At 44.4% G+C, this 21,097-nt stretch overlaps 2 protein-coding genes across 2 annotated transcripts in view; both read right to left on the reverse strand.

Moving 5' to 3' along the window:
• Nucleotides 1-6,736: 6,736 nt before the first annotated feature.
• CARTPT (CART prepropeptide) lies at nt 6,737-8,670 on the reverse strand. Its single transcript, XM_064403784.1, has 3 exons — nt 8,484-8,670; nt 8,322-8,405; nt 6,737-7,758 (listed from the first exon to the last, which is right to left on the reverse strand). Exons 1-3 carry the CDS (start codon nt 8,625-8,627, stop codon nt 7,651-7,653), a joined length of 336 nt encoding a protein of 111 aa, XP_064259854.1. The 5' UTR covers nt 8,628-8,670; the 3' UTR covers nt 6,737-7,650.
• Nucleotides 8,671-15,219: 6,549 nt separating this feature from the next.
• MCCC2 (methylcrotonyl-CoA carboxylase subunit 2) overlaps nt 15,220-21,097 on the reverse strand; it is a 37,482-nt gene continuing 31,604 nt past the window's right edge. The window contains exon 17 of the mRNA XM_064403238.1: nt 15,220-15,652. Coding sequence (XP_064259308.1) covers nt 15,535-15,652 — 118 coding nt within the window. The 3' untranslated portion in view covers nt 15,220-15,534. The remainder of the gene's footprint in view (nt 15,653-21,097) is intronic.

The raw sequence follows: 21,097 nt of genomic DNA on the forward strand, positions 1-21,097 counted from the left end.
AACTCTCTCCCTCTGAATTATTATAAGTTTGAAATTAAGGGTCTCTCAGGCAAAGACACTGGAGCAGGACTATCAGCTCTTTGGTGGCATGTATTGAAGGAGAATGGAAGAGCAGCGAGCTCAGGTCAGCACGGAGCAGCCCCTGGAGCCCGTGGGATGTCTGGGCAGGGCAGGGCAGGGCAGGGCGCAGGACCCAGCAGCAGAAGGAAAGCAGCTCCCAGCTGGGTTATGGTGGTGGCAGCAAATTCCTTCCCCCAAGGTGCAAGTCCAACCGTCCTCCTCCAACGCTCAGTGAGAGAGAAGAGCACCCAAATCCTCAGCCCCAACTTTTTCCTGCCTCTGCTCTTGCAGTATCTCTGTTCCCCCCTCATCCCTTCCCCCCGAAGGGAAACTCCCAAAAACCAGAGGAGTATCATCTCAGATACCCAGCCATCAGTACTTCCTAGCTAGCAACTAAACGGGAAAAAATTCCACAAGTAACAAGGAAAGAAAATGAAAGAAAAACCCAATGCCTGATAGGCTGATAAAAAAAGAGGTGAACAAATGCATTGCTCTGTCAGAGCTTTTTGGAAAAAGCAGATGAGTTTCTAGCTGATACAACAGAGAAGAGTGTACCTGAACGTAGGTACACAGTTTGTGGATGCGGCTGAGCCTCATCCCCAGTGGGCAGAGCTGTGAGCAGCAGGTGAGCAGCACTGACAGCAGTGAGTCTGGAGTGCCCAGGGGCACCGACCAACACCAAAGGGAAGAGGGCACACAGGGGCAATGCATCAACACGAGGGGTGTAAAAGGCTGGGCTGAAGAACAAGAAGGGCAGATGCTTAAAGTGCTCTGAGATTGCATGGTGATACTCTGTGTATCATGGCTGTCTCAACTGCGACAGATGCTGTGGCATATGCTGCAGCACCTGGAAATTGTGTGTCATTAATGAATTCTAAATAGTCTGGAGGTTAGTCAGGGGAAATGTGCTTTAACCAGATCAGTTCAAACGGACCTACTGGAACTCCAGCTCCATAAGGGAGAAAATCAGCACATCTAGTGTAACCACGAACTAGAGTTAATAAGTCTATTGTGAAGAATGGTAGGGTATGTTGTCTTTTTTATACAGTCATGGAATCAATCCTTTGGGGTGGAAGGGACCGTGGGAGGCCAATACATCCCTGCAACGAGCAGGGACATCTTCAACTAGTTCAGGTTGCTCAGAGCTCTGTCCAACCTGAGCTTGAGTATTTCCAGACTGTGGCACCTACTACATCTCCAGAATATCTGTGCCATTTTTTTTTGCCACCCTCATAATAAAATTACTTCCTTGTATCCAACTTAAATTTACCGTCTCAGTTTAAAACCACTGCCCTCTGTCATATTACAGCAGGCCTTGCCAAGAGCAGTGCCCATCTTTATTATAAGCCCCCTGTGAGTACTGAAAGACTGCAATAAGATCTTTCTGTAGTCTTCTGTTCCCTGAACAACCCCAGCTATCTCAATCTTTACTTACAAATGAGGTTTTCCATCCCTCTGATCATTTCCATAGCCATCCTCAGAACCTACTCCTACAGGTCCCTGTGCTGGGACCCCAGAGCTGGGTGCAGGTTCCAGGTGGGCTCTCAGCAGAGCAGAGCAGAGGGGCAGAATCCCCTCCCTCCCCTGCTGCCCACGCTGCTTTGGATGCAGCCCAGGACACGTTTGGCTTTCTGGGCTGGGAGTGCCCATGGCTGGGTCATGTCCAGCCTGTCACCCACAGCACCCCAAGTTCTTCTCTCAGGGCTGCTCTCCATCTGTTCATCCCCAGCCTGTGCTGGCACTGGGGGTTGTCCTGACCCAGGTGCAGCACCTTGAACTTGGCCTTGTTAAACCTCATGGGATTCCTGTGGGCCCCATCTTGAGCTTGTCCAGGTCCCTCTGGACAGCATCCTGCCCTTCAGGAACGTCAGCTGCACCACTCAGCTTGATGTCATCTGCAAACTTGCACTTAATGCCACTCTCTGTGTCATTGCTGAAGATATTTAACAGAACTGATCCCAATACAGACCACTGAGGGATACTGCTTTCCACTGATGCCCATCTGGACATTGGGCAGTTGACTACTACCCTCTCAATGTGACCATCTCCTCATCCACCAAGCAGTCCGCCCATCCAATCCATCTCTCTCCATTTTAGAGAGGAGGATGTGATGGGGGACTGTGTTGAAGGCCTTACAGAAGTCCAGATAGGTATCTGTGGCTCTTCTATTGTCACTCCACCACAGAAGGCCACTGGGTTGGCCAGGCAGGAGTTGTCCTTGGTGAAGCTGTGCTGGGTGTTTCAAATTATCTCCCTGTTCTCTGTGTGCTTTAGCACTGCTTACAAGAGGTTTTATCTGTCTTCCCAGGCATGGAAGTGAGCCCTCACCACCATCCACTCTCTCTGTGCCAGACCCTGAAATGTAATTTGTGGTTCATAGCTGGAACCCACTAGCTTGTTCTTTGCAAGCCAATTCTTTAGATTATTGGTATAATCCCTTCTGTGAATCCTGTAGAATCCTACAATCACAGGGGACTGGAAGATGGGAATTACTTCTGGGACAAAGTTTGGCTCCTGTGTGGTCATGGTCGTTCTGTTACAGTAGTGCCTGCAAGTGAGAATACATTCTGCCTCCCAGGCAAAACAGGCAGGATCTCCAAGTTGCAATCAAGTCAATTACCACATACAAAAGAGTATTTGTCATATACTTGGGAGGAATTAAAAGAGCCATCCTTGAAAGCTTAATCAGTATTTATGTTTTCATTTCCAATCTCATTATGGCTGCTACTGCAGACAGACTGTGTGGAAGAGCTCCAGGCAGGTCCCATACACCTTCTGCACAATCTTGCCAAAATCTGAAGGCCCAGACCTGAGCTGAAAAAGGGCTCACACAGACGGGATGAGGGACTGGGGCAGGGGGGTGTGAAGGAAGGCTGCTCAGGTTCCTGAGTCTCTTTTTGTGCAGCCTTCCTTCCCAGCAGGGGTTGTTACATCTCCTAGAGACCTAAATCTGAAGGGTGACTTGCTGGGAGCTGTAAGGGGCCACAGATTCTCTAGACCGGCAAGGTATGGCTGTGTGTTCCAGATTGCTCTACTGTAAAAAGAAAAAAAAATTTTCAAAATCCATTCCCCAAAACCCTATTCGTTGCTGTTAAGCTACCACACTCATTTAGACCAGAGACAGCGGCATGCTGAGAATGTCATTCCATTACAACACTGCCACCTCTTGTTCTTCTGCTGGTTTCATTTTTGCCCAGCTCCAATCTGTGGTGGATCCACCACCAGCAGAAAGGCATAAAGTCTCCACTACTTTTGTTAAACTGAAACCTTACAAGGAAGAACACCTGGCTGGACGCAATATAATGTACTTCTATACAAGTTGCAAAAAAGTAGAATGCTTGAAGACATCCACATATTCTATCAATCAGTGTTGATTAGTCTGTAACTATTTTCTCTGCTAACTCAGAGAATGAGGTACTGGAAGAAATGGGGTGGGGAAGGAGGGGGAAACAAAGCAAACCTACCAAGACAACAAGAAAACACCCCAGAATGTGAGAAGCAGCAAAATCCACCTCAGGAGAAAATGTCATAGGATTTGTCCACTATATGTGAAATACATTTTATCCATGCAATGTTATCTCCAAACTCTGTGACTTCTGATGCGAACCTCAGTTTTCCTCTCAGTACTTGTGTAATCTGTTACCCCAGGGACTGCCACCCTTTGGCATATATTTTCCAAATGCTGATTAAAGAAGAGCAGTGCCTGCCTCCACCAGGAACACCAAGCCTGAGAATTATGTAGAGCCTTCTGAGGAAGACTTGGCTGCAGATAAATAATGTAAGCTGATTGTCTTTGGGTTTTGACCAGGTGGTCTCTGGGAAGAGGTTTACTCTAGAAGAAGGAGGATCACACTATGCTCGTAGGTGTGACATGGGGAAAGCCCACAGATGGCAAGGAAAAGAGACAAACTGGACAGACTGGCTGGGCCTCTTTGTCCAGCTGCTTGATGTTCAACTAGTTCTTCACTGGGGTTTGACTACTGACACAGATGGGGTTTCTGCATGGATTCCTTGATTTCTAGTGCTGTATTTAATTTTTATTTATTTCAGCTAGCAGTTATATATATAACACTCCCTTGAATTAACACTTTTTTCTAGACTTGTTCATGATGACTCTCTATGTTTCAGTCTTCATGTGCAGAGTAGCTGAAAACAGGGGTAATGTTTTAGCCAGCATTATCCTTGGGAGCTGCCAGAAGCCTCTGAAGCTGGTGAGTCCCCCAGGCACACAGCACAGATCCCCTGGGCTGTGGGACCATCTGAAACTGCCCACCACACAGAAAGAGATAACCTGACAATCAGCCTGTCAGGAGCAGTTTTCACAACTTTTTCTAGCTGGAAGATTCAGTCAAAAAGAAAAATTTGTTCTTCAGATGGAGTTGGCAGGAGGCAAGCAGATTTACTGTGGTTGACTTCTAATACAATAGGGCTTGAAGCAGCTGGGTTTTTCTACTTCATACTCAGTAAACACAATAATTCTGAACCACATTTATTGAATCTAGACTTCCTTGCAATCCCCTCTGGTGTCTAAATCCAAGATGAACCCTCAAAATCTGTGCTTCTTCTTTTGGGCAGGTTGTATGCAGGGCCCACCTTGGAAACACTACTCAGGTGAAATCGGAAGATATTTTAAATTTTTTAAAAATGTGTAATTTAATGTAATTGATTTTGAGTGAAAAATACACAATTGCCAAATCTGTCCTGACTCCTACAGCACAAGTTTCTCTCTTGACCTATTTTTTTAAATCTCTACAATAGAAGTATCTGTAATGTCATGTAAATGGTCATCTATAATCAAGATAAGAGCCCTCAGGTTAGTGCATACAATATTGCAGAGAGTATTGTCATAATGTCAGTATCATGAAAGCAATCCCAGAATCCTGATTACTTAAGTTAGGTTTTAGATTTATGATTTTGATCTTTAGGTAAGCCTCATTTATCATTTTGAGCACTATAATCTGTCAAAACAAGAACTATAAAATCAATATATAAGATGAATATTTCTTGATATATTTTAGTCCAATATTTCATGTTTCAGTCCAGTTCTGTGTAAATACACCTTCAATAAATCCTACATGTAGTCAATCTACACAAGCTGTTCATTGAGATGCTTGTGATACTTGGGGCTGGACACAGCCATTGATTAATAAAGCCCTTAATAATCTAGTTTTACCTCTGAATGATCCTGAAGTAATAACATTGTACCATATAAGGCAGCAAAAGGGGATGTTTCAGATGAGGGAAGCATGGAAAAATTATCCTGTATGGGAAAACTAAATGCATCCAGAAATCGGTGCCAAGGAGTGAAGCAGGGTGGCTTAGCTTACATCCTGGATTTTAAGTACAAGTTATACACAAAAACCCCACTCTGTTAGCTACTATAAGTAAAAACCTGGATTTAAAAGATGTAATTGTATGGACACTCACTAGCAGTGCTCTGTACCACAATAAATACTGACAGAACCATAAAACAGCCAGAGTATAAAAAACACTGAAATATAAGTCCTTGTTATTCATTGTATGGGAACCAGAGATGCTACAAGAATTATTTCATTATTCATTGAGAAATTAAGGACTCCTATAATATCTCTGGGAAACACCATAAAAAACATCCACAAGCAGTTACAAGTTTACAAAAGCTGGCACTTGGCTCCAGCCCTGCAAATGCACAATCACACACCTCCCCCAGAGGCTGCAGGCAGAGCTGGCTGCCACTCCTGACTGTTCTTGCCGTGGTCAAAACATACCCATTTCTCTTTGTCAAGTTCTCCCTGAACAGTGTTCCTACCAAGTGCACCATGGCTACTGCTTTAAAGTAACCCTCCCCTCCTGAGTCCCTCACATACACAGTCCCCCAGGCCGGTACTCCCTTGCCCATGAATGGCAGACCTCAGTCTTGTGGCCCCACCTGTTAAAACAGCCTTCACACTCTGGGTGTTTTCAGATGTCCTTTATTTTTTCCTTCTCTGGGCTAAGAAGAGCTCAATCCAGTCCCGAAAAATAATAACCTCTTTTTGAAGTCAGCTACTCTGTACCTGTTTCAGTCAGAATTGTTTATGCGCTCTTACATTTTAGAAATAAAGCAGATGCCTTACAGCAGAAGCCTTTTCCTCACAAAACTCTGGGTTTCTCACCTATATTTGTGCTCTTTTCAGCATGAAATATGAAATTCCCCTGTATGTCTTTCCCTGGTGTCCGCTTTGGCCCATGCAGTCCCTCATCTCCATGCTGGTAGAATTAAGAGCTGATTCTCACAAAGACACCCACAGATGAATTGTGACAAAGGAGAGGCAAGAAATTCCTTCCGGCATCCATCATTTACTGTAATCTAACACAAAGTAACATAGGTGATCCAGCTCATGGTAGCTGCGTCCCACACACTGCCTCCCCAGACAGGTCCCTGCAGCCGGCATATGCCCTGTCCTCTCCCAAAGGAAAACCTGAGGTCCTAAGCCTCTGTATTTGTCACAGTCCCTCTGGGTTCCTGTGGGGTGGAAGCAGACATCATCTGAACAGCACCAGAACACATGAACCTTGGTTTCTAGTCCTGTCCTGACCTGGCTGATAGCCTGGCTAAAGCACACAATAACAGATGTTTAGTTTTGGACATACCCTTAGCCTCTTCCTCTGAGTGCTAGGTATTCCCATGTGCGAATTAAAACACCCGAAATAGAGTCATCAGAACACTGACTTTATTAATAGAGACAAACAAAGGATTAAAACACGTTATGAGTTTGCTGAAAGACACAGTGTACCTGTGGAGGACAGACATATTTATGTACATCAGTTCATTGTAGAAACATGAGTAGGATATCCCCAGGTAGTTTGCAACGAATCCAGACAGCTTTCTCTCCGTGGTGGCCCTGGTAAAGCAACCGATATCCCCCCAGCCCCACCCCAGCCGGGCTAGTGCCGGACCCCCTGCACGCCATCAGTGTCTCATGCCGGGCTTTCTACAGCACAACAGGGTGAGCGCAGCTGGATTTGGCCTGAGCCCAGCGGTGCGGGTGAACCCCGCCGAGGGCTGCAGGCTGCTTGCTCTGGGGTGTGCCGAACTGGGTCCTCTCAGCGGGGAGGCGAGAGAGGGGCCCGGAGTGCTTTGGGCACACCCGCATCCCGCCTGCCCCCGCTACCCCCAGCCACCTCAGGGGCGTCCCTGGCCCCGGCTCCTCCAGCCGGCAGTGGGTGGAATTTTTCCGCCCGAGGAAGGAGCCGAGCAGCCCGGGGCATGGCACGGGGCCAGAACGGCTTCCCGGCACGGCTCGGCACGGCTCGGCACGGCTCGGGTCTGCACTGGGACGGCACTGCAGCTCCCGGGACCGGCGCCTCTGCTCCCAAGGCACAGCCCGGGGTTTTCCTGGACGGACAAAAAACAAGCGGGGGAGGAGAGGAGGGAGAGGACGGGGTGGGGCGGGGGAGAGAAAGAAAACAGCTCCACGGATGTCGGATGTCACGGACGGCGTTACACGGGCAACGCGGGGACTTCTCGCCGCGTTTCTCGGGCGGAGGAGCTGCGGGAGTCGCCGGCACGTCGGGGCGGCCAGACGTCAGTGCCTGCCCCCGCGGCGGCTTGTCCCGGGACTCCTCAGCTTACAGGCACTTGAGGAGGAAGGAATTGCACGACGTCCCCCGGGGGCAGTCGCAGAGCTTCCCGATGCGAGCCCCCTTCCTCACGGCGCACTGCTCCCCGGCGTCGCACTGCGGGCAGCGGCCGGCCGTGAGAGGGACCGCCAGCAGCGGCCGCCCAGCTCTGTCCCGTCCGTGCCGTGCCGTCTAGCCTAGTCCCATCTCTCCCGTGTCGTCCCGTCCCGTCTAGACCAAGTCCCTTCCCTTCCCTTCCCTTCCCTTCCCTTCCCTTCCCTTCCCTTCCCTTCCCTTCCCTTCCCTTCCCTTCCCTTCCCTTCCCTTCCCTTCCCTTCCCTTCCCTTCCCTTCCCTTCCCTTCCCTTCCCTTCCCTTCCCTTCCCTTCCCTTCCCTTCCCTTCCCTTCCCTTCCCTTCCCTTCCCTTCCCTTCCCTTCCCTTCCCTTCCCTTCCCTTCCCTTCCCTTCCCTTCCCTTCCCTTCCCTTCCCTTCCCTTCCCTTCCCTTCCCTTCCCTTCCCGTCCCGTCCCGTCCCGTCCCGTCCCGTCCCCTCCCGTCCCTATTCCGTCCCCATTCTATCCCTTCCCCATTCTGTCCCTTCCCGTCATTTCCCGCAACGTTCTGCTCTGCCCCCTTCCCCTTCTTTTTTATTGCCTTCCCGGTCCCGCCGGGACACCCACCATGGGCACCTGCCCGAACTTCTTCTCGTAGTGCGGTCCCCTCTTGCTCTTGAGCTTCTCCAGCACCTCCTGCAGCGCCTCGATCTGCCGAGAGACCACAGAGCCGCCGTCAGACCGCGCCCGCCCGCCGGCGCCCCCCGCCCGCCCCGGCTCCCGCCGCACCAGCTCCTTCTCCCGGGAGGCGCCGCCGCCGCCGGGCGGTCCCAGGTCGCGGGCGCGGCGCGGCGGGGCCGCTCCGTGTCCGCGGGCGCTCAGCAGCAGCGCGGCCGCCACGGCGCACAGCGCCAGCGCCCGGCAGCTCTCCATGGTGCTGCCGCCCCGCCGCCGCCGCCGCCGCCTTTATAGCGCCGTGCCCGCCCCGCCGTGCGTCAGCGCCCCGGGGGCCGCGCTCGCGGCTGGGCTCCGCGCCCCCACCTCCCGGCCGCCCCAGAGCGCCCCTGCCCTCGGGCCAAACAGCGGATCCGTCTCTGAGCGGGGGGAACCGGCCAGCCCAGCCGCACCCTGCCCGCGCTCCCTGTGCTCGATCCCAGTCGAGGGCTGTGAGCAGAGTGGGAAACTATTCCCTCGGTCCTGGGGGCTGGCTGGGATAGTTGAGGAAGAGGGTGGACGTTAGACACACAGAGATGAAAGCTGAAGTTGGGCTTGTAGACTGGGGAGACTAGGCTTGGAAGTCAGCACAGGGATCTGACAGGAGGGAGGGTAAGTACGCCGTGGGCTAAAGAAAAACACAATGTGCTAGAAGGAAGGAAGAATCACAATGTGCTAGAAGGAAGGGAGGATTAGCCTAAAGGAGTGGGGGGAATGGGGGGTGGTAGATAGTGGTGATAAGCAACAAGCTGATGAGGATGTGAATGCTTGAATAAGGACAAGCAGGGCTCAGGGCCACTGAGAGCAAGGTAAGAAGCAGCATCAAAAGGCCCAGGATAAAAGTAACTGCTAATACATCACACAGAACTGTGAATGGTGCTGGGGGTCAAATATCATACCACTGAGCAAGTTCTTGGGAAGTGTTATACACGCTGAAAGAAAAAGTGCAGCCACCAAAAGGACACATAGCATCAGTAAACACGTGTCAGTCAGACCTTCCCACTGACGTTTGGTTCTACCAGCCCAGTGGCCTCGTGTCCATGAACATTCTCACTAAAAATATCATTGGCAGGTCAAACCTGCCCAGCCTCACGGCCATGGTAGTGGCAGGGGCAGCTCTTCCCATTAAGAAAAGCAGTGGTATGCCAAGCACAGCATGCAAGATGAAGGGCAGTCAGTGCTCAGCCTTCCTCCAGCCTCCTCTGGGCCAAGGCTGGGGTAAAACAGGGTCACTGAGCAGCAGTTTGCTGGCATGAGACATTTGGCCACCTGGTTGCTGGGACAAGGAGGCAACAAGCTGGGTCTGCCTATGAGGAGGTTTCACTTCAAGCTCATGGCTCTGAAGTGGCTACAAGGATGTTCTTGCCTACAAGTCAACAGCAGCAGGAACTGGGCTGTGTCTCCTTAGGTGAAGGGAGGATCATCTGGAGAAGGAGGAAACTGGAAAACCTTGTTTACAAAACTCTCCCAGCTTGTTAACAAACCCTTAACAGTTGGTCATTTGTAGGGAAGCTAGGAAGGGGAGCTAGTAACAGCTTGAAAAGGCAATGCAATGTGAGCACACATACAAGGTTGTTTAAAGAAAAATTAAACGGGTCCAGGCATGTATTTTTCCAAGCAGATGGGCATTTTTTCAAGGGAACAAAAGGAGTGTGGTTCAACAAGTAATTTTCAACAGCAGCATTTTGTTTGAGGTTCTGATCTCTCTAGCACATTGCTTGCCTCCAGTGCTGCATGTTCACCTCTTGCTGTTACCTCCTCCCACACACTCCTATTGATCATCACATCCAGCAAAGGTCTCACTTGTAATTGCTGGTCAGAGTAGCGATCCTCTGTCTGTCTGCATGGATCCTCCAGTTTCATTTAGCCACAGGGAAGGTTAAGATTTCTGATGTCAGGCTGGTAGTAAACCACTCATAGCAAAGTCCAGGCTTTGTTCCCAGGCTGGAGCAAAACCACAACCACATGCAATACTGAAAATGATGGGTATGCCAAAACAAAGTTTCTTAGAACAGAGAAATATCCCAAGCTATGAAAAATGTAGCACTTCATACAGAGGCAAATATATGGCCTATTCAACTTTAAAAGCAGCATCTGTGAAGCCTGACCAAAAATTCAAACCATGTTTTATAGTATGAGGATTACTCATGAAGTGTTGAACACACCAGAGATGCTCAGAAAACATCACTGTTTTCTTTCCAACTTACACTTCCAGTAAAAAGCTGAATTTAATGTTAGCTACTCCAGTAAAATTATTGTTGAATGTGGAGGCAATTACAAGTTTCTATTTCCAAAAGTCATTTTGTCTGTCTGGCTACAGACACCCCCAGAACTATACAAGTTTCTGTGCCTGTTACTGTCTGTATCAAACTGTCTCTGCAGACATCAGTGTCCCTTGTTCCTCATTTAGCCATTTTTGTACACTTCGTCTCCAGCACCAGGGGATAAAAAATCAACAGAATTAACATCAGCAGGATATCTGACTATTAAATAAGAGCATCAGAGGCTACCAGAGTGTCAGAGGAAAAGGTCGAGATACAAAACCAGAAAACCACAGTTTACAATTACAAAAAGGTAGGTTCTTTCCAACAGCATCTGTAACCAGTCCTAAGACAGCTGGCTATGGAATGAGGGGAGCCTCTGGCACTTAAGCACTTAGCTCTGGGTAATCCACATGAAATGTGATCAGACCTTGGGGATGGACGGTTCTGTTGTACTAAAGTACTAATTCAATTTTCTCAAAGCTTACTTTCTCCCTGCAAATGCTATTGCACACAAGGTACAAACAGAACTCTACCAATGTGCATTAGCATCTGTACATCAAATGGATAATTTTGAAAGTCACACATACTTTTCATAATCACACTCTTCCATCATGATCAATTAATTCAGTGTACTTCTAAAAGTGGGAAAGTAATGGAGGTTTATGTTGATGCTGGTGAGCGATTCTGAGGCATTTATGTGTGTTCTAGTTTTGGCTTAGCATAGACATAGAGTTGGACGGATTTTAGGAGTACTAGACTGTAGAGATTAGTGTCAAGCATTTGAACAAGAGCTCTACTGAATCAGAGACACAAAAATGGACATCTGGCTTTAAGTGGATGCTTTAAGGCTTTGCAGAAAAGCAGCAGGCTTTTATAACTGCCTTGTTAAATTGCCCTAATTTATAAACCACAGTTAAAAAAATAATATACCATCACTTTTTTTTTTGAATCAAGACATTTTTTTTTCACTGAAGCCTTGAACAGTGAGGAAAATCTAAGATAAATCAGAGTCACTGTTGAAGTAATAAGAGTCCAGAGGCATACTTGAAAGACATCTATTTCAGCAGGAGATAGCAATTCATCTTGATGAGTAATAGATTGGAAAAAAGCCACTTAAATAAAAGATGGGTTCTCAGAACAACAGTACATATACCAATGCCCACACAAACAATGAGGCTACAAACTCCCCAATAAAGTAACCCCACACGGGGGGAAGAGCAGTGGGAACAGGTCCCCAGTGGCTTCTCCATTTCTGCAGGCAGAGCTATTGCAGAGGCCGTGCACTGTCCACATCTCATTTCAGCCCTGGAAGGAGGCTTGTAATGATTGTGTTCCAGAGGCTTTACCTTGATGTTTGTTGAACAAATTTCCACCAATTTTGATTAAAGAACAAATTGTAGCTCCCAGGTTCCCAGCACCTTCCTAGCTGCCATGAAAATAAAAAGGAAAGTGGCAATGGGTACATTTTTACGATCCATCCTGAATTCACCACCTCAGCCCAGGTAATATGAGAAGGAAACCCTTGGTTACTGCAACAGTCCCTTGTGTCATGAAAAGAAGCTTAGCCCACCTCATTCCCATTTCCTTCTGTAGAGGTGTTTGAAAACACCCTCAAGGTCACAGTATGGACACTTTTAAACTCCTTGCAGTTAAGTGTTAACCTCTTAAAGAGACTATGTCTATGATGGAGAAACAGAAGTAGGTAACCTCTTGGTCTCCCCTCTTCTCAGGGGCTGGAGGGAGGCACATAGCTCAGAACAGCTATGCCCAAGGCAAGACTAGATAGAAGAAAAGGTCTCCAGAAGTCTTGAGCATCTGGTGTGGTGTTCCATCACAGTTTTTGTGCTTGATATAACACAGCTATTTCTCCTGTTCCTCAACCTCCATCTGAAAAATCAGTGTCATCCCAAGTACCACCCTTTCCAGTAAGGAAACAGATTAGTGGTTGTGAGCTGCTTCAATACACAGTGAAGATGTTACATGTACCAGAGACAAGTAGGGAAAGTCTTGAAATGGTCACCCACAGCTTTTACATTGCCTCTGCCAGCACAATTATTATACCTTTACAGTGGCAGCTACCTTTAATCTAGGTTTATTTAAAATTTCCTTTCACTCCAAAAGAGATCCTACTGGTAGCACAGTGCCAATGAAAACTGAAAATTACTGTTGTAATGGCATCCATGTTAAACCTAAAAAGTAGCTGCTACTGCAAAAGCATGAGAGTCCTGGTGGCAGACAAAATGTGAGAGCTGTGGGTGATTATTTTGAGACAGCATGAATAGATCTACCAACATCATCAAATGTAGTACAAGCATGGGGTGCAACTCCTCACTCCTGCTGACTCCACAAAAAACAATGTTTTTCAGGAAACCTCTGGGCCGCAAGAGATCATCTCAGCAGTCAGAACATCAAAAACAAGGGGCACTGCAGGCAGTCAGTGCCCCATACAGAATGCAGCACAGTAACATGCAAAAGCTTTTCCAAAATAGCTGTGTAGTGGAGGAGTGATAACCACTAGTGGCTCTCTGAACTGTTCTGCACTGAAGATCCTGCTCGGTAGCAACCGCAAACCAGACCATGCTGATAGGATACTAAACCTGTGATGATTAATTCCATTTGCTTAACATGTTTCCAAAGCTAAGTATTATTAAGGCAGAACACTCTTATTGAATTAGACATGTGTTTTGACTTTTCTTGCATACATATTCAGAGGAAAAAATTTTGACAAGTGTAAAGAACTGTCTTTTCAAATGTAACAAGCAACAGGGAGTTACCATTCTCAGAAGCATCTTTCCAAACATACCTGCTTCTGTCACCTGTATCCAGGATTATCTGTTATTGTCTCCAACTTGGCATGATTTAATTACCAGTGTAATTGAAAGAATGTATTCAAAATTAAAATATTATTCAGAACAGATCAGTTTTCTTAGCAGAAACAGGCAGTAGTCCTCATGGCTTTGGAAGTGACAGGTAAAACTGACCCCCATAATTAAGAACAGAAAGTCAAGTGCCAGAACTGATTATCAACTGGAGTAGGAGAAAATACAGTCCATTTCTTCTTACTGAAAGCTACGAACAGCATTTCAGGGTCTGGAACTCTTTTTCTCCTTGTGCTTATATATATATATATGTATGTATGTATTTACATATTTCATAAATTGTATTTGAAAGTGGGGTATTTTTAAATGCATGCCAGAAGCCTACTAACTATAAATAATTTCACTTTACATTCAGGATCAAGAAATCTTGTGTCTATGCCAGACATGTTCACAAATGTGTGTAGTGAGACAAGTCACAAAAAAGCACAGCTCTGTGTCTAGTTGGCAGTACTTTAAACTATTATTCCCTGTTAAACATTTATTTAATTTACTAAGAGTAAGCATGAGAATGCAGACGCACAGAAGTAATCTTTCTAGTGGTGCAGAACACACCAGGCTTTGGATACATTTCATCTCAGTAAAAAGAGAGGGAAAATTGCTCTTTTAGTGCAATTTTTGGCAAGTGTGCCAGAGATCACACAGCTCAACACATGCTAGGCTGTCTACCTTGTCTGTATCCTACACTGAAGATCCCAATTACACGGAATTATTTAATTTTATTTGTTTGAATCTGTCTGAGACCCAGCTGGAAAGGCTGGTAGATAGCAGACCTTCCATCCTCCTCCTGGATCCAAGGAAAATTCCTTTCCACACAAGCCTAGGAAGATTACAGCTAGTACCTTACCCCGGGTGATCACTCCTCTTAGCAGTCTTTCCTCTCCCCACAGGCCAGCCCTCTCCTCCAGGAGAGGACCTCTATTCCATGTACTGGCTCTTCTTGGGTTTGACTCTCAGTTAAGGATGTTTCTGGCAATGGCTATCCGGGCACCTGTAGAGCAAAGCTAGATAAAATGAAATCACCTCCCAGCTAGAACAGTATGTAATTTCTTCAAGGTGCAATGTTTCTGAAGAAAACAAATTAAATGACAGACACTGAGTTCTTGCAAAACTTTACACTCCAACAAGCTACCCTAAATAAACCAGAATAGTCAGAAAGCACTCCAGCATCGCAGAACTCCTCAAGTCAGTGGATTTCAGGCTCAATGCTTTGAGCGAAGCATTGATTGTTGTGGAGAGAACATTCTGTCTTTGTGAAACCAAAATTACCAGAAGGACCACATGCCAAGATGTTTAAATGCTTTTGTAGCCAGTCCCTGTCCTCACACATGCTCTCAGCAACCTGCTGATTTCATAGATACCAGCGCACACCTACCATTTCTTCCAGAAAACATTATGCATCCCTCAGGTTCAGTAGTTGTTTTGACTTCAGGGAACCACACAGAAAAGCAATGCTTTTTGGATGAAAGCCAGAGACAGAACAAGATGACAACAAATGCACGAAATCTAAAATTTCATGCTGTGTCGAAATCTCTGGCTGCCCTTACAGCACTTCCTTTTCACGAGAATTATTTATTAGCAAACATGGGTTTTTCTTTGTTGGACTTTGCATTTATAGGAGACACATGAAAAAGAATTAAAAGAAACACAAGAGCTGATAAGCACCAAATATGTAGCTTATTTTTGTAGATTTATTTATATAAGAGATAGTATCAATAGTTTCATGTAACATGAAGAACAATGATAGAATTTGCAATTTATTCATGCAATGCAGTTATATAAGCACTTAAATGACTAATCCCAAATAACTATCAAAAAACTGAAGCACTGTGTGATAATTACAGTCAGTGAAAATAATGATGAAAATTTCATTTAAAATAGCATCTTACAAATCTTTATCTTTAATCACCACAATATTGTAGCTACTATGCTGTCCAGCCCCAAATAAAATATACAGAGGTAATTCTGATGATCACATGTTTAAGTTTACATTCTGAAAACTCCAAATTCTGTCTTCTTTGTGGGTGCATTTAGTGCTGCGCTGAGACTGAGGCCCAAAACCAGTCTTGTGTCAGCTGGATCAATAATTCCATCATCCCATAATCTAGAGAAAAGACAAAAACATAACAAACCAAGACTTTAAACAATTAAAGGAAATCAACATATACAACTGGCATACTTTCAAATCCATGAAATTTAAAATGCTTCAGAAAAAGAAAGAGGAGTAAAGAGCTAAATTATACTTAATGGAGTCAATTCACGCTGTTCATCAATGCAATAGACTGGTGTGTATTACTCCATGGAATTTGTCTTCTAGAACAATGTTTACATTTTAGGTAAGTGAAGAATGTCAGACCTACATATTTTAAATAGATTCTTCATACTTAATCATCTCCTTCAAGAAAAAAAGCCCTCTTTGCTTGTTAATGTTCATGTGGAGAATGACCATCTGTCAGTGACCTATCTAATTCTATTAAGAATGCTTGCACTTCAAGGATTATATAACATAATTATTTACATTATTCCCGTTAATTCAACTGCCATATAAGGATGATACAAGTGTTTATTCTTTCATCAATAAAAAAACAGAAAAAAAAGTCAAGTATTTTTGGAATTTCTGTGGTGTGTTGACTTTTGTTGGATTCCAGGTGCCCATGGGGCCACTCTATCTCTCCCCCTTCCCAGCTGGACAGAGGACAGAAAATAAGATGGAAAACAATAGGTTGAGATAAGACAGTTTACTAAAGCATAAGTGAAAGTTTGCATCCGCACCAAGAGAAAAAAAACATTAACAACTTTATTCTCTACTTCCCATCTGCGAGCAATGTCCAGTCACTTCCTAGGAAGCAGGGCTTCAGTACATATGGCACTTGCTTGGAAAAGCAAACTCTGTAAATAACCAATGTTTCATCTTCCTCCTCTCCTTAGCTTTTGGAACGGAGCTGAAGTCATATGCTACGGAATATCCCTTTGATTTATTTGTGTCAGCGGGCCTAGATGTGTCCCCTCCCAGGATCTTCCCCTCCCCAGAATACTGATGGGGGGGAAATGTTGGAGAGAGAGGCTGGTGCTGTGCCAGCACTGCTCAGCAAGGCACTGCTGTGCTGTCATTACCCTTCCAGCTACTAATGCAAAGCACAGCACTATGAGGGCTGCTGTGGAAAAATGAACTCCACCTCAGCAAGACCCAATACAATTTTTTTACCATTAAGTTAATTTCTAAACAACTGGAAGATACTACCTTCTTTAACCAAAGACTGAAGGCAATTAAATTATAAACGAGCAATTGTCAAATTCCCAGGTCCCCAAAATCACCAACACTTTAAATAGTTTCTTTGATATTGTCCAAAAACTAGGGTCTTAGTGGCATCAATTCTCAATGACAGCTCCATCCTACCTGAATTAAAATCCATGTTGAAATGAAACTGTAAATATTGTAATTTCCCCAGCAAGATATTTAAACAAGATACCATACTGCCCACTGAAACCCAGTCTCACTTAAACAAACACATAGTTTAACCAGCATCTGCAGAACACATGCATCTTTGGTTAAGAGAGGGATGCTCCTCCTCCATCCCAACTTTCCCTAGAGAGACTTATTTTGCATTCTTTGTGAACTTACTTCAGTGTTGGCTAATGCTTAATTCTTTGTGGAAAATTTAAAATACAAAAAGCACTCATGAACAGGGAGCCAAGAGTGACTCTACCAAAAGACACAGCCTTTCCCTTCGAACTGAAGTTCCATCTGCAAATTTTATATTGTTTGGAGATAATTTTTGGCAAAACCTATTAGACAGGAAACAAGATATTTTGCATTCTTCTTTCAATCCTAAAAATGCCAACTTCACCCCCAAGAGGACTGCAGACTGTACATAAATACATGCTGATAAACTCAAGGCAGCAGCAGACACGTGAGTGTTTTCCATATTTGCTTTATTTTGTCATTTGCTGTGGAACTAATATTGATCAAATCAAATAAATATACTGAGACCGACAATATATGCTTTTCATTTTACAAGGTGTATCTATCCCATGATGCACAAAATGGAATTGCAGAAGAAGACACCTTTAATGAGACCAGGCACGAGGGTTCAGGCTCAGCTCTAGGAGCATGTTTCCAAAGTTAGAGAAGAAAAAGGATACCCAGCTCAGAAAGAATACTCTACTACTATAAATAGATCTTATCACAGTCCAGGTTCCCAAGCAGTAGACTTTTAAACTAAATGGGGCACAAGAGTAAAATTGAAGTAGAGAAGAAGAAAGGGTTTGGAGAAGAGAAGACTGCTGCTAGCTGGGCAAAATCAGACTCTTTCTTTTTTGGGAGAGAAAACCAAATTTTCATTTAAGAATTCTTTACTACACCAGTTGTGGCACTCAGTGACCTGGCTGCCCGGTCCCAACAATCAGAGAATGAATTCTTAGAAGATGATAGAATCATAGAATGGTTTGGGCTGGAAGGGACCTTAAAGGCCATCTAGTTCTAATCCCCCCACCATGGGCAAGGACACCTTCCACTAGACCAGGTTGTTCAGAGCTCCATCCAACCTGGCACTGAACATTTCCAGGGATGGGGCAAAGGACTGCTCCTCTGGACAACCTGTGCCAGTGCCTCACCACCCTCGCAGTAAAGAATTTCCTCAAATTTTCCTTTCCTAAAAGGAGAAAAACTTATGGCATGGCAAAAGTCCCCTCCCCCCCACCGCTATAGACCCAAAATAAAAGATAAGAAAACTATAGCACTACCTAACTTCTTCTCATTTTAGGATTCTCAGTTAGTACCTCCCTTCTAGTGGGCTAGTAACCCAAGCACTGCAATATTCTAACAGCCACACTTGTACCTGCATGGAACTGTACTAACAGGAAACTCTGTTTCAGATGACAAAAGAGCTGTCTGTATCACAACGCCGATAAATTGCATGGTCTAAGCTCCTGCTGTCTGACTCCTGTGAGTAACTTCTTTCCTAACTGTATTTTTAAATTTTAAGTAGTAACTAAATTTTAATTAGTAATTCCAGTAACTAAATTTTAATTAGTTACTTTAATTGTGTTGATGTATTTGGGCAATACTCAACTGAAAAAACTTAGAGGAAGTGCTTCTTACCATACAAAAGTAAAAGCAATTGGAAGATTTTTTTTTTGTTCAAAATACCCAAAGAAAAGTGTAACTTGGTTTTACAGATACTTACTTAAGAGCTCTTTGAATTTTCTTGATTTTTCTCAAGACAATGGTTATAGCTCTTGATTTAACCTAGCCTGACAGAATGGCCAAGACAGTATTTTTGTATACTTTCAACTTCATAGTGTGCGCCTTACCAAAGTTTAATGCATGTGCTTTGTTTTTTCTTCACCTTGTATTTATATTTTGATTTAGTTATGGCGAATATAGTCAGATTAATCTAACAAAGAAAAGGAGAAAATCCTCCTTAATAGTAAAAATTAAGCGGTTCTGTGAGGTCAAATCAATCCCAACTTTCTGTTTTCTTAAGACTATGAAAAAAAACCCCAAATTTATGAACAATCTTAAATATATTAATTTCTATTTTTAAGCAAAGTTTGGTTTTTTGACTGCTACAGCTTTGTTTGCTCTCTATATGAACTTTTTTTTTTCTAATAAATACCTGCAATTAACTTTCTTATTTATGAAACACATTGAAACAGAATGAGGGCATTCATAATACTTAAAATATTCAACACACCTGCTCAGGGCCTGGAAAGGGCAGAGAAGAACTGACTCCAAAGGAGTCACCAATTTAGTGCAGTACCTTGCAAGACACAACTTCATAGTGATTACTGCTGTAATAAACAGCCAAACATGAAGCACATTTCAATGGCAGATTTGGGTTGTTTTTTATTTTTCCTTTTTTTGTAACAACACAATTAACTTACATTGACAACTGCAGAAATTTTATGTTTGCATGGAAGTCAAGCTGCTTTCATATGGTCACCCCTGGCTTCTGCTTCTCTTTGTTTAAAGAAAACTGCATTCTCTACTGGGATGTAACATTAATAATTAAACTATCTATTAAAACCCCATTGCAGGAACATGAGTCACACTACACTCATAAAATATCTGTAACTGAGATAGTCTGAGTAAAAGAAATGAAGTTGCCTAAAGTAAAATGCTTGTGCAATTTGTTAAGATGCAAACCATTGAAATCTTTTAAGAAACCTGTGAGCAGATTAATATAACTCATTAAAAAGGGTGCTGCCTAATGACTGCCATTAATTAAGACTGCTCATTGTGAAAGGTTTTAATCAAAAAATTAGTTAAAGTCTGATTAGAAAATACAACTGCAGGGCACAGTATTGACATCCTGTATGTATAGCAAGTTATCACTTATAAGCAGAACAATATGAACAGAATAAACAGGGATATTTTCTTGTCTGTTAAGATCATCAGGTCATTTTCCTTCTCTCTCCTTATTACTGCTAAAAGCTTGATTCAAAGCCTAATGAAGTCAAGTGGAAGGGTCACATCAATCCCAATGGCTATTAAGGGCAAGGCAGACATTAGGCAGGAGGACAGCATGAGGGAGCCTCCAAATCAGCTGCACACAAGCAACAATACAGACAACAATCTTTGTGCCCATTTATCATTTTTTGTTCTCTCAGAAATGCAAAGGTGTTTGTTAGAGTTTCCTTGTTGACCTCGTTGGTGGAAGGCTCTTACAAAACAAAGGCTGTCTGGGTTCTGTTTCAATTACAGTACCCTGACATTTGGTAGACAATCAGCGGGGTTTTTACCATACTTGGAGCCCAACAGGAATGGGCTGCAAAGGACGGGTTACTTCTTCCTGAATTACAGCAAATGCTTGCTAATAAGCAGCTGCTGATGCTGGCTGATTGGAAAGGGTTGTCTCCAAGGTGCAAGGTGAGTGGTACATCCTTCCCCCACAGCACACTTGCTGCGAACATTGTAATCCACTTCATCTCATTGTTTCTGCTTGGACATCCTACTCCACAGTAATGAAAACTTCTGAACTATTGATCCGAGGTCTTGCTTAGGAATTAGTTAATGCAAAGCATGAAAGGGCAGGAAACATGAGTACATCCACTGAAATACCCAATTAACTCTACAAGAGAGAGCAATTAAAAGCTCCTAGACAATGCAGACTGTACCTACTTGAACTGAAAAGTGAGAGAAACCAGCCAGAACTGCTTTGACCAGAACCACTCACACACTGTTGTCAAAAGCACTCGTTTGTGAAAAGAGGCATTTTACCTTCATTGCTTATAGCCAGGTAAGCCTCAGTGGGATTTCAGATCTGACATTTGACTTCATGTCTCAGCTGGGCTTATTATCTTGAATGCAGCATCACACAAACCCAACCACATGCAATCCAGACCCACGCTAGCTCTCAGCCAACTCACATCTGTGCACGTCACATTTCCTTTCCAAAGGAAAACAGTAAGAAGCACATAACTACCCTGCTTTTCAAAAAAACGACACATCACTTAGCACTAAAAGCACTTTCTAACATCTGGGCTGGGCAAATTTAAGCTATTTGCTGGGGTGACTAACAACTTAACTTCACAAAATGGACAGATA

Source organism: Passer domesticus, chromosome Z, assembly GCF_036417665.1.
Source record: "Passer domesticus isolate bPasDom1 chromosome Z, bPasDom1.hap1, whole genome shotgun sequence".
Classification (NCBI taxonomy): domain Eukaryota; kingdom Metazoa; phylum Chordata; class Aves; order Passeriformes; family Passeridae; genus Passer; species Passer domesticus.